Source organism: Apis laboriosa, unplaced genomic scaffold (assembly GCF_014066325.1).
Source record: "Apis laboriosa isolate Shangri-la unplaced genomic scaffold, ASM1406632v1 scaffold11_cov152, whole genome shotgun sequence".
Lineage (NCBI taxonomy): Eukaryota > Metazoa > Arthropoda > Insecta > Hymenoptera > Apidae > Apis > Apis laboriosa.
In genome coordinates this window covers 4,386,937-4,400,870 of record NW_025221020.1, presented here as the reverse complement: position 1 = coordinate 4,400,870, position 13,934 = coordinate 4,386,937, and the positions used below count along the sequence as shown (strand labels likewise).

The window sequence follows — 13,934 nt, the reverse complement described above, 5'->3', positions numbered from 1 at the left end:
TTTTTTTTTTTTTTTTTTTTTTTTTTGGAACGATTCTTCGGGATTTCAACCGTGAAATCCGTGGGAGTCGAGGCAAAGCGAGGAGAAATAGGAAATAACGTTAAAACGATGCCGCTCTTTAAGGGCATGAGCGTTCGTCGTGATTTCATCGCCGGAAACGAGAGAATCCTCGGCGAAGAAGGCTCGACTCCGTGATACTTTTAACAGGGGACTCGTCCGGATTCTACGAATATGGCATTACGGTACCGTTAATTATAACCGTGTGACTCCATCCCGGGCTTAAAGCGTGCTCTAAAAATAGTAATTCAAGAGTTCTTCTTGGGCGCATCGAATTTCACCGCCATCTTTTTCAGCTTATTCCTTCCTTTTTGTCCTTCCGCTTTTTTTTTTTTACCGTTTCTTGGATACGGTACGAAGAAAAGGGTACGATGAGGAGGGGGGAAAAAAGAAAAAGAATAGAATTCTCTTTCTCTTTTCCCCTTCAGGCAACCCCTTCCCCTCTCCGACCCGAAAAGCGAAGCTGATTCGTCGACGGAATGAATGAAAGAGGATATACGTTATACTCACCGTCGTTCCAAACTTGCTCTCGAGGATATCGTGCGCCGCGCTAAGCATCACCACGTATCCGTAGTTGTTGCACAGGCCGAGTATCCAGAAGGCGGCGAAATTTCTCCATCTCGATCGAACCGCGATCGATTCCTCGTCAAACACGTCGTTCGTTCTTCGTTCAGGCGCGGTCAACGGTTTGCTCTTAGTCATCTTCGTGACCAATGGTATATACTCGTGTCTTCTCTTCCTCTCTACTATCGTCCCGTCCTTTATGTTTCCTACCTCCGTTGTTGAACACCTTGTTTTTATCCCTCGGTTCGACAATAGCTCGCCCTTTTTTCTCTTCTTCTTCTTCTTCTTCTTTCTTTCTTTCCCCGCCACCTGGTCACCCCCTCTCTTTCGATCCTCTTGTCTCTCTCTCTCTCTCTCTCTCCTTTTTCACCCCTCCTTTCTAAATTCTCCACTCGATCTTCCTCCTCTTTCCCTTTAGAGTTTTACTCGATGCGCGTCTCGTACGCCTTCTAAATCTGTTCCAGGTTACGAGTGTAACGAGTGTCCGTCTCTCTTTCTCAAAGATGACGCACCCGAATCGGCTTCTTTCGTTGCAAACCACTCTGTCGTGCTTCTCCTTTTCGAGCGGATCCAGAGCAGAGTGAGAGCAACGAAGCGGCGAACGAAGCAAACCTTCGAGAAACTTCTCTCTTCCTTTTAGGTAGGAGCGTTTTTCCTTTTCACCACGTTCCGCCGATTCGATTTTTAATCTAATTCGCAAAAAATCGTTTTGTAAAGTATTCGTACAATTGTGTTCGAATCGAGGCGAAAAAACTTTAACTCGAAGACGAGAAACGGATATATTTGTTTGTTGAGAGTTACGTAAAAACTCGAGAATTACGTAAAAACTTTTTTCAGCCTTTTTGCTCGAAGGATCGACTCAAGTTCAAAACCAAGGCCTGAGTAATCTAAAGACCGATCGATCGACGAATTCCGCGAGACGGGAATGCAAAATCCTTGGAACGAGGAAAATTAACTAAAATACGTTTTCCTTCTTTGTTTTTAATCGTGACTCATTCTCGTCGATTTGAATCCATAAATCGCGAACTTTGGCTTCGACGAATCTCTCGTAATAATATAAAAACCATGAACCATGAAAAACCCCCTTCCGAAATTCGAATGCGTTTATAATTCCATTCCACTGGAACCGTGACCTATGCGAACACGGTGTATATACGCTCCAGCTGGAGGAACGCCGTGTACCTATCGGGTTTTTGCCGAGAGAGATCCCTACCTCTTCGCGTTCCAGGAGAGTCAGCACCAACGATACCAGTCGCAGCGGTAACCAAGCTTCGAGAAACTTCTTTCTCGCTTTCCTCCCCGCGGTGCGCTTATGGATCCAAGCTTCTTTCTCGGATTCTTGCTTTTGCTTTCCCGCCCGAATTTATTCACGCGAACAAAACGAAGAGATCAGAGTGGTCAGCCGCGTATTTCGAACAATGGAACTCGTCCAAATTTCCCACCTTCTCTTCGTCGCGTGCCTTCCCCACTCTTTCACCTCATCTCTCTGTCTGAAACATCAAACTTGTTGTTATCGCCGTTTGTTGTTGTAATCACGCGCGAGAGCCGCTTAATCTCGAGAAACAAATAACACTTCCCCCTCTCCCTTCCTCCTAGAGTGTAGCTTTATTATATTTTCCTTTTCACGTCGCCTAATTCCCGATGTGGGCGCGCGCGTGTGTGGGCAGATCGATATTTTCTTAGGAAATATATCGGTCGGCGTCACGGTGGCTGGGTCTCCAGCCGAGGAAGCTGTTTAAAAAGAGGAGAATCGAAGCGCGGTGGCGTCAATTAGAACTGCGCATTCGTTGCTCTATTGTTAATTCGATGGATCACGCTTTGCTCGAGCGTTGTTTAAATTGTGGAAATGTCGGAAGAGAAGAGGTGGAAGGAGGGGAAGGCATCCGATCTGTTTCGAGAAAGCGATGATCGAGATTCGCTATCTCAAAGAGTATTATTGATTTTGAAGGTGTTGTGTAAATCATGTACAGAATCGTGGTCGAACGATGACGGCGATTCTTTTTCCTTTCTCGTCTTTTTTTTTTTTTCCTCGTTTCTATTTTTAAGTGGAAAATTACCATCGGTTTACGTGTAAATGATTAATAAGAAAAGAATACAGGAGAATAGAGACGCGAACTTTTCTGCGTTCTAACTTCACTGATTGATTTTCATAAATTGAGGCGTAGAGAAGAGACGCAGCAGAGGAGAGTAGCTAAGGAGAGCAACCGGTGGTAAATGGATGACCTGAACTCGGCAAAACTTGATCTCTAATTGCATTAAAAATTGCCGTCCTTGCGAGCGTTTTCTAGTTCCAGGGATAGGCCAAAGTGGATCTCTCCCCGTCTCTCGGCCCCACGAAGAATTCTTTCCCGCGAAGAATTATTTCGGTCGATGCATCGACCTCGAAACCGTGCATCTTCTCGGTTCATCCTTCTTCCTTCTTTCGGCGGAGGAAACGCGATCGATAGATCGATCGATCAACAATTATTAATTCTGACAATCTATATTGGCTCGTTAACTAATATAGATCGCTTATAAATGGCTGCAACCAAGTTTTTATATTTCGCGCCAATTTTCTTTTATCCGTCAACTCCTCGAATACTACATTATTTTCCATTATTTCATTCATCGTATCGCGATCACGATTTCAAAGATCACAACGAGAAACGAGAAATTGGATCGACAACTTTTTCTTTCCCTACTTGTAAATATAATCTCTTGCCGGTATAATTGCAATGGATCGCTCGAATCGATAGCTAGTAAACATTTCAACTTCAAAGAACGAGATTCCATTGACGTTGTTTCAATAAATATTTGGATAAAGTATTACTATTAATACAATAGATGATTCAAATCGATAGACAATCGAAATTTCATCAACGTTACACGGTATTTCGATAAATATAAGGTATAGATAAAGGATCCACGAAACTTTGAGTTAACGAAGAAAACAACAATTACGAAACTCTTCAATCGAAACGAGGCAAACAATGTACGCGCATTATCATTTATCAGATAATGATCGTCGAAGTTAGAAATTCCCCGGTTCTTATTTCTTGATAAACTCGCTATCGCGTAATCATCGTGTATCGAGTTTTTCTTTTTTTTTTTTTTTTTTTTTTTTTTTTTTCAAAACTTAAAATCCTGTCTCGCGCGTCGCGTCTCCAGTTATTTATTTATTTCATATTCGCGATTAAATTCTCGCCACACGAGATTAACACACTCGCCTCTTATATTCGCGTAGTTATCGCGCGGAACTCGGTTGGAAACAGCTTCCGGCACGAAGTCCGTTTTTCTCGACCACGTTTCTAGGTTCTCCGCCGAGTTACGGGTCCGGAATAATAGTCGTTGCCCCTGGTTTTGCACACACGCTGCTATTGTCGGAAAGTTGGACGACCACGCGATCCGTTTACACGATAGCCGAGTTCAAGCCGAGTTTCGCGGTCATGCTACTTTTTTCAGACAATCAGCGTCGCCTCTCTTTCTGTTATTCCTACGCAATTCTATCATTCTTTCTCTCTCTTTCTCCACGGTGAATGAGCCCTGTTGAAAGACGGCGCTACAACTGTGCGGTGCGGTGACTCATTTCGCGGAAACGAATTTTTAGAATTGATTGGAATATAATACGTATTTTTCACAGGAAAATTTTCAAAATTTTTTCCGGTGAAACAGTGGGAAAAATTTCGAAACGATTCGTGGCTAATCGCCATCGGTATTTCGGACTCGTCGTGTTTCTTTGTGAAGTTGTTGATGAGTCACGGCAATTCATCAAAAGTATTCCTCGAAAAACCTATGTTAAAAGGATCGCGATATGCGATAACTCGAATTCTCGATCTCGACAATGATGATACGTTCCTTCAAACGCGTTCCTTCAGACGTAAACATTCTAAATTAGCAAGCGGTAAAAAGAAACGAAGTTTCGATTGCAAACCGCTGTCACACAACAATTTCTCGAACAGCTGAGATAACGGCTTGACACGCGAATATCGAGTGGTGAAGCGCAAAAAAGCATAGAACGAATATAACGAAAGTGTTGGAAAGCAGCTGCGAATGCTATCGATGGACTGTTTTTTTTTTTTTTTTTGAAAAGAAAAATAAAAAAAAATAATAAAAGAATGATAATACTTACCTACTCGCGACTTATTCGTCCTCGATTAAGAATACGATGACTCTCGTAACAATGGATTACTGGATCGGGGCTGTGAATAAATTTAAGTCTTCGTAAAAGAATAAATATCGTTATCACAAAGCACAGATCACAGAGCTGTAAAATCTGATCCTGACGAATTTTGTATCACAGTGACAAAGTTTGTTCGACTCGTAAGACTCGTAGGATAAAAAAAAACGAGTTCCTTCGTTTCAGCGAAATTTCTTCTTCCTCTTCCTCTAAAGCAAAGCCGAAATGATAGTCGCACACCGCACTGAAACAGAGTCCCCTTAAACTGTCCCTAAAGGAAAAATCGATAAGTTCCGCTCGGGAACGTCCCACGGTTATCGTACAGTAGCTTCTAGAAAAAGAAGTTCGATGCACGAACGATTCCGACGAAGCGTAGTTACTCTGTAAAAAAAAATAATTCGAGATCGCTTCTCGAACCGCGCTCGTCGACCGCGGCAAATTTTCCTCCTCTCTAATTTTCCTTCTTTATTGCTCTTCTCCGCGTCCACGATCGCGCTTTCTATTTTCCTTTCCCTCGCTCCTCTATCTTCTCTTCTCCTATTCAATCCCTTTTTTTTTTTTTTTTTTTTTTTTTGAACCAACGGATTACTTGCGTTCGAGATAAATTATCGAGAAACGAATGTCGAAGCGTTTGTGTATTACTCGCAACGGAGTAGACAGTCCGACTGACTTGAGCCGTAGCAGCTGCGATCGTAGCACGTGGTTGCGCGGCGAGTCTCAGGTTCGAAATAAATAAGCTTGAGGCGAAATCAGCGAGTTATACGAAGCCGACGCATGCGCAAATGGCTCGGTTTGGCTCGGCCGATCGGCAATAAGCATTCCGCTCGCGCACTCTGCCCCCGAACATTCCACCAAACGGACCGAACAGATCAGTCGGCTCGCGACCGTCGAGTCGGCCGATTCTTCTCTTCCCGAGTACTCGACTTTTCTCGCTCCCTTTTCTCATTTCTCATTCTTTTCTATCCGATATATTTCCTTGGATAATTGCCCAACACTGCCCACGCAAATCTTTTTCCAATCGAGATTATAGCATCATCATAGTCTCGAATCAAATAGCTCTCGACCATTAAACCCCGTGATCGGTTTTTGATCGAATTTTATTGCCTAACAGACCGATTCACTCCTTGTTAGACGCTCCTTGTATCATTCGTTGAAAATAGACATACATCCCGCCCACGCCGAACGCACCCTGTTTCCAGCTTGTATTCAACTTTTGTTCATTTATCATTCATGGCCTCCAATTTGATCGTATCGGTGCGTAGTTAACGCGCCTAATGACTATGATAATACCGGTAATGATCGTTCGATCTCGATGTTTCTTTTTCGCGAAACGAATATTACTTTTTACGATGAAACGAGGAAATTAAAAACGAGGGGGAACCGCGAAGAAATCGTGAGAGAATTTCCGGCCGCGAAAATTGGTTCTCGTAAAAATTTTTTTACGCGCAACGTAAAAAAAAAAAAAAGTAAAAAAACGCGAACATCACTGGCAATCATCTTTCTTAATTCCGTTTCACACAGAGCTCAATTACCGGTCCAGTTTCGTGACGGACACGTGCAACTTATTTTCCTACGTGTGTACGTTTTCCGCGGCAAACGAAGGTCAACTCTCGGACACACGCGAAGCAACTGTATCGTAACTACGTTGTCACCAGCTACGTTGTAGCTGGTGTCCTTAACTGGTGAACCGTAACGTGTCAACACCGTCGATTACAACGTTATCCACCATTTCAAAGATATAGTTCTCATAGAAAACTTGAGTACGAATAAAATATCACGCGAATGAGTCACGTCATTTCTTTTTTACTTTTTTCCTCTTCGCATCGATCGCATCCTATCGGCCAACGCATCGATAATCGTCGAGATTATCTTTCAGATTCAATCCTATAACGGGCAACGTAATTCACATACATTATATACATATGATTGAACGATTATGCCTCCAGTTTGACATTGTGCCAGCGTGACCACTCGTCGATGATTGAAACCCCCTTCGAATAGCTGGATCGGCCATTTCGAGATTCCTCGAATATCTCGAAAGGCCGTGGTAATTTCCTACGAGTTCGGCTCTTTATAGTAGTCGAACAATGTCAAACGATATTTAATTCAAAACGGTGTGCTTCCTAGAGAAAACAGTGTCAGGGTTATCCAGAGACCTTCTCCGCATCGCGCATAACAATATTTCGTACATTCCGCGCGGAAATTCATCGAGGATCAAACGAAAACGACCGTCCATGGTCTGTTCTCATCCACTAATGACAAATACATTCCTCGATTTTTTCCTCTCTTTTGTTCTCAAGGAACGAACGAATTCTATTTACCGAATATACTTAAAGGTTATATTTCCAGGTAGCCTCTTTATGTCCCATCTCTGTAATCCTAAAGGATTAGACGGACGGAATCGTGGATGAAAGGAATTTCCTAAGGCGCCATTGTATTTTTAGACAAGGTTGCACGTAGTTTGGTTAAACTTGCACGCTGCACCGCGTTGCCGGAATGAATTTCTTTCAGCGTTCGTTCGAAGCGACGAGAAGTGTTCCCGGCACGGGAAGGCGCTCGTTGCAAAATCGCTCGATTAAGGTCACAGTTGATGAAATATATTAAGCCAATATCTTTTGAAGAAACTAGCTGTCATACGAGAGCAAGCGTTATCAGGGGATAGAAGAGGGCGAGCAGAGTGGAACTATTCGGAATTCCGCGCTCTTCAAAAATAATTTTTAAAATTTTAAAGTTTTAATTACCATCGCAAAATCTCGATTATGCGTCTTAATATTAGATCCATTTAAAGATTGTTCTAGGGAGAGGAGGAGGCGTTGGATCCCTCCTCCTGCGAAACGATTTTCGCGCGCAACGATGGAACGAACGTACAATTTATTTGGACACGCGACGATGGATGATGGCTGAGATGCACGGATATTACATTTGCTCTCCGCCAGAGACGTTATGTAATCCTCGCGAACAACAAACTCTCTAGTTAAGCAAAGTACGACGAGAGCGCTCGTTAACGCGATTCATAACGCATACGAATATGTATTTATCTATTCCACGAGAGGGGAACTATTGTTCACGCTAAGGAGCAACTATTTCTGGCATGGCGTTGCGATAACCTCTCGAACGTTATCGTTGGTAACCACAGTGTACTGTAACTTCGACCTGTAAACGTATACGTAGTACCGTGGAGGATCAGTTGATACGATTGTCATCTAATAAATCGATAATTCCGATTCTTCTAGAAAAATAGTTTTTTTTTTTTTTTTTTTTTTCAACGAATCGAATGATATGAAAAGATCTCTTGATTTTCGTGGAGCGCTTTCGTTCAAGCTTTGTTTTATTTTGTAATAATTAGGAGAATCTGAAATGAGATCATCAACGAGAGGCGAGACTGATCGACGTGATAAAACGATAACCGTTTTTCCGATTGCAATTACTATTTACATTCTTGTCGCCAAGTAGTGGCTCAAGTTATCTCTAAATACTAAATACCGTGCGCTAAATACCAAAGGTCTTCAAAAGTCGATAATAAAGAGGCTCGCTTAGAACATGTATTGCGTACACGCAATCGTTATTAATTGTATATATACATATATATATATATATACAGCAAAATCAATATATTAAAAATTGGGAAAAAATGGATTCCATATCTCATTTAAAATCCATGTGCTGTAAACTCATTAAAAATCTCGTTTCAAGAATGTGCAATATACAAAAAACACCGATTGTACTATTGATGCAATCTTATCTATCGTATCTGCATCTTATCGGGTCAAAAAATGTGCACGATAACTTCTTACCTTTCTTTTTATGCATACATTTTTCCCCTTATCGTATAGATTTTTCGCTGATACGATGTGTAATACGACGAGTAACGAAAAACAAACGATCAATTCACTGGTTGACGCATGAAAATAATCGCCTCCATTGAGCTACTACAAAAGTTCGAAAAGGCCATCTGCAGAAAATAGATTTTGCAACGCAAATCGATTAAAAAAAATAAAGCAAATTTTCGTGAAGGTATATATTAGGTTTAATTCCCGTGCGAAAAATTAAGTATAAAATTATCTAAGTCTCGTGGGAATATGCAAATACGCAATTATGTAAGAATAGCATTAGTCGACTTACATTTCAAATAAATATCAGATCTACATTAATTACATGCGAAAATTCTTCGATAATCGTTTGATGTAATTTTATATACATATATATATTAAAGAAACATAAAACTATTCCTCTTTTATAAAAAGAAAATGAATTAAACATTTCTAATAGTAATTATACGTATTATTTTTATTATCGAAACAGAAATTCCTTTTGGAATTGGAAAATTAATGTAATTATTATTGAGAAGATTTACAATACTATTTTAAAATATTTCTTATAACGTGTTATTATTGCAGTTGGAAATAATAATGATTGTTTTCATCATGGTTATTTTTTTCCATTTGATTGGAAATTGTATAATTGGTTCCAATGAACGGATGCACAAAAGTTATAATTGGAAGAATCTATAAATCTTCGATACGTAATGTTTTTATTCCATTTCAATTACTTCATTTGTTGGAATTTCGTTACGCTTTATAGAAACTTTAATAATATTTGTGAAAATATTTTTCTTTGATGGCGTGTTTGATAAGAATAAAAGAAAAATATTTAAAGAGTAAACACAAAATTGGTTTCATATTTATCAACGTTTATCTTCCGTCATAGTTCAAAATATGATTTCTTTATGTAAAAAATCTTATGAAATATATATTTGTATTTGTACGATAATAAACATTAATTAAATAGAGTTGAATTTGGCGGTTATTCTATTAGTGATACCAACTGCTTAACTCTAAAATATAGTTATAAAATATAGTTTTCACTAGAATATCATGTTTATCAACATGATAGTGACTAAAGCTAACCAAAACGTATAACAACAATAAACAATAAATATTGTATATTAATCAACAATGGGAAAAACATCAAAAGATAAACGAGATATATATTATCGACGAGCAAAAGAAGAAGGATGGAGAGCAAGAAGTGCTTTTAAATTGCTTCAAATAGATAATGAGTGTCATATTTTAGATGGTTCGTATACATGTGTAATAACTTTTATATTGTGAAAATAAAATACAATGCTCTATTTTATGCTTTACAAAAGGAGTAAACAAAGCTGTGGATTTGTGCGCTGCACCCGGTAGTTGGAGTCAAGTTTTATCACGAAGATTAAAGTATGTTTTAATTTATTTGCAAATTCAAATAGAAAACTTTTTGTATTTAAATAATAAATATATTTTTTTTTTCATGGACAGTGAGAATTATAAAAAAGCTTTAGAAACAGGAAATGCAATACCTCCAAAAATAGTTGCAGTTGATTTACAAGCTATGGCACCATTGGAAGGAGTGATTCAAATTCAAGGAGACATTACGAATATTGACACTGCAAAACAAATTATCTCTCATTTTGATAATGAGCAAGCTGATTTAGTAGTTTGCGATGGAGCACCTGATGGTAAATTTAAATTGGAGTAATATTTTTATTCGTGAACATTAATAATATTTAATAATTAATTATTTATAGTGACAGGTTTACATGATATGGATATTTATATCCAATCTCAGTTATTATTAGCAGCTTTGAATATTACTACTCATATACTAAGACAAGGAGGCACATTTGTTGCAAAAATATTTAGAGCTAAAGATGTGACTTTGCTATATGCTCAACTAAAAATATTTTTCCCCTATGTCTATTGTACAAAACCTAGCAGTTCTCGTAACTCTAGTATTGAAGCATTTGTAGTTTGTAAAGATTATTCACCACCAGAAGGTTATAAACCTCATATGATGAATCCTCTCTTAACACATAAGCCATGTGATTTTAATGACCTTACAGGAATTAATAGAGTTATTGTTCCATTTGTTGTTTGTGGTGATCTTAGTCAACCTGATTCTGATACGTGTTATCCATTGGATGTAAGTTATATATTCGTTTTTACCACGTGAAATTAAATATTTATTTATTTATTTATTTATTTTTCATTTATTTCAGTTTGAAGGAAAAGAATACACTTATCACGAACCAGTGCAGACACCGATTTCACCACCTTACAAAGAAGCACTCAGTTTGATGGAAGATAGAGATACTGATTTCAGAAGATACGATGTTAATGTAGTTGTAGATAATCTAAGTTCAATGACTATTGAGGATTTTAAAAAACAAGCGAAGCAAAAACATAAAGAGATAAATGAAAGTAAAAGGATCGAATTGCAAGATAATAAAAAAGATGATAGCGAGGAAGATACATTGGGACTTGACAAGTTAATGTTCACCGAATTATTTGATGAATCTAAAAATAAAGATAATGATAACATGTAAAAATGTTATGATTTTATATTATACATATAATTTAAGTTATAAATGTTTTTAATATATTAATAACAACCTGTATACATATATATGTTTGATTTTCTAAAGATTATTTTTATTCTATATCCTTATAATCCATAGAAACAGTCAATATTTAAGAAATGAAATTCGAATGATTTATTTATTATCAAATTTTTATTTTTCCGTTAATAATATCAATATTAACTAAATTAACTATTCTTATATATATATATATATATATATATATATATATATATATATATATATGTGCAATATTTCAAATAAATATCACGTGGCTACAAACAATTTTTTTCTACATATGCTCGATATTGTGATGACTATGATATACGATTATATGATAGTAAACATTACTGCGTTACAGTTGCGACCTCATCTAATTATGATTCTGACTGAGGTATCTATCCATAGACTTTTCTAGTTATACTTCTCAACATTTCAAGCGACAAATGTACAATCTGTATTTGTTATTATAAAAATTTCATATCGAACAGATAAGCCGAATTTGTTACGTGTGCAAAAAACTATTTTGCTGCGCGCAATGCCGTGAACGTCATGAGGAGAAGAAACACACAAAACGTTATCCAAACTGTCCATTCTGCATGAATCAGAAACTTCCGTTAAAATTCTTCGAGGATAAGGCACTTTTATGTCATATAGTAATAACACATCTACCTCTTCATTGTTGCTTGTGTGGTGAAATTTTCAAGCAGAGTAAGGATTTCGAGTCGTTCGGTAATTATTTTTATTTTTATTTAAAGAATTGATAATTAAATAGACAAGAGTTTTTTTTTTCTTTTTTTTTTTTTTTAATAAATGGATAAGAATAGAATGAGTATAGAGCGAGTAATTGATAATCGAGAGAAAGATATCGAGTATTTAGAATATCGACAACGAATGAGAGAATGATTTAATTCTAAGAATTCATATAGATTTATGATGACACGATGCCTGAACATTTATTTATCTCCAATAAAAATGTATGCTATGTATATGATCCTTTAAGAATGCGGAACGATTTCGAGTGCAAGTAATAATTCTATATGAACATTGATGAATGAACATGAATAATTCTGTATGTCATGAGTCGTTAACGCTTTATTCATCCATTCTATACGTAATATTTTCTAAAGGTCCTTGCAAATGGTGGAAATCTCAACGTCATCATTCGCTAATATCTGGAGAGCAGAAATATATACTGGGGACACCACCTTCAACTTCAGAAGAATCGCCTTTGTTTAATGATAATTGTGGTCCACTGACTTCTCCACCAGAATTTCATAGAAATACTAGCACGCCTATGATTCTCGGACAAAAAGCAAGTTTCGACTTTAAAACGCCCAATGTTCCGAACTTCTCTTTGAAAACACCAGTAACTAATTCTGCATCGTCAAAAAACAGTGAAATTCCTAGCGATTTGCAAGAAAATAATTCGAAGTGCGACAATTCGAGCAATTACGTGACATTTCCTTCTACCACCACTCACGAGGAAACTCCTTTCTATTCCGTGCCATTGAAACACGAAAATAAAGAGGAATTTCCCCATAATAAATCTAAAAATCTGGATAACATGAAAGATAATATCAATCCGACTGAATGTTCCAATAATTGCGAATTAGAAGATATGGAATTAATTAATATTGAAAATGAAATATTACCAGATTTTCAAGGTATGGATAAATATCAAGGGGAGAAACGATCAGATTCTACAAAGAAAGTTCGATTTTCTGATCAATATGAGGACTCATCGGAGCCTAATTCGACAACGGAAAACGAAGAATATTTCGAAGCATGTGAGACGTTGTCGGAGATGAAGGAATCTTTGGAGAAACACAAATCACAGATTAAAATTTATGAGGATAATGCGAAGAATATAGAGAAAGAAAATCATAGTCCGAATAGAATGGATGTAATCGATAATAATGAACAAGCATCCAGTTCCTCGCGAATAGTAATGATGGTAGTAATGGAGAATAATTCTAATATTTCAACTTCTGATATAATTGATTCTAGTTTAAAAAAATTAAAATATATGACTTCAAATTTTACAACCAAAAATCAAAACTCTTCTAGTTGTAATTCAATAACATCCATAGATAGTTATTACAGTGTCTCTAATTCATCGTTGAGTAATTCAAGTAATTCTTCTCAAAAAGATTCGAATATTTCGTCAAATAGCAATTCTGATAGCAGTAATTCTGGTGGAATTTTATCTGTAGTTACTAACGCAGTAAAAAATGTCATGAAAAACTTTTCCAGTATGTATATAACCATATTATTTAAGTATATTTAAAATTACTTCAAATTAAAATTATTATCATTCCATTTTTTTTTTTTTTTACCTTGCAGCTATGGCTTCCTCCAAGACTGTTCCAAGTGAAATCTCTAAAAATGAAGACAGCCCAACATCCTCCACTTCAGATACCTTTGATTTCTTGTCAAATTTTGCGTCATCCTTGTCTCAAAGACCAGGAAAACGATCAAGGGATGCTATAGAAAGTTCACCCACGAAAAAATCAACAGAATTTGTTATTCCTCAGATTGAAATAAGAAGTCCTATCGCAAAACGGCAACGTGGGTGGTATAAAATTAAAGCGCGTGAACCGATTGCAAGAATGAAAAATAATAGACCTCCTCGAAGAGTGTCATTAGAAACTCAAGTTTTCCATCAGGGTTCATTGTCGGTTGGCAATACAGTTTTGCCCCTTCCCGATAGAGCACATCAATCTACGCAAACCGAATAATATATTTAATAATAAT

The 13,934-nt window shown here is 37.3% G+C and overlaps 3 protein-coding genes across 5 annotated transcripts in view; 2 read left to right on the top strand and 1 right to left on the bottom strand.

Annotated features, from left to right (window-relative positions):
• LOC122719478 (battenin) overlaps positions 1-5,731 on the bottom strand; it is a 13,494-nt gene extending 7,763 nt beyond the window's left edge. Inside the window, exons 1-3 of one of the 2 annotated variants that reach the window (XM_043945313.1) lie at positions 4,730-5,731; positions 1,835-2,111; positions 568-1,310 (exon numbers count right to left, since the gene is read on the bottom strand). In XM_043945313.1, coding sequence (XP_043801248.1) covers positions 568-759 — 192 coding nt within the window. In that variant the 5' untranslated portion in view covers positions 760-1,310; positions 1,835-2,111; positions 4,730-5,731. The remainder of the gene's footprint in view (positions 1-567; positions 1,311-1,834; positions 2,112-4,729) is intronic. The other variant, XM_043945322.1, reaches the window with a different exon arrangement.
• On the top strand, positions 3,054-13,918 carry LOC122719473 (putative uncharacterized protein DDB_G0282133). The gene is made up of 4 exons (XM_043945300.1): positions 3,054-4,156; positions 11,674-11,909; positions 12,308-13,432; positions 13,524-13,918. Exons 1-4 carry the CDS (start codon positions 4,137-4,139, stop codon positions 13,916-13,918), a joined length of 1,776 nt encoding a protein of 591 aa, XP_043801235.1. The 5' UTR covers positions 3,054-4,136.
• Positions 9,661-11,232, top strand: LOC122719487 (putative tRNA (cytidine(32)/guanosine(34)-2'-O)-methyltransferase). Of its 2 annotated transcripts, XM_043945346.1 has the most exons (5): positions 9,672-9,853; positions 9,927-9,996; positions 10,078-10,277; positions 10,347-10,741; positions 10,818-11,232. In XM_043945346.1, the coding sequence occupies exons 1-5, from the start codon at positions 9,733-9,735 to the stop codon at positions 11,142-11,144; spliced, it is 1,113 nt and encodes a 370-aa protein (XP_043801281.1). In that variant the 5' UTR covers positions 9,672-9,732; the 3' UTR covers positions 11,145-11,232. The 2 variants fall into 2 exon arrangements, with proteins under 2 accessions (XP_043801271.1, XP_043801281.1); XM_043945336.1 differs by having other exon boundaries at positions 9,661-9,853; positions 9,927-10,277.
• Positions 13,919-13,934: the final 16 nt, after the last annotated feature.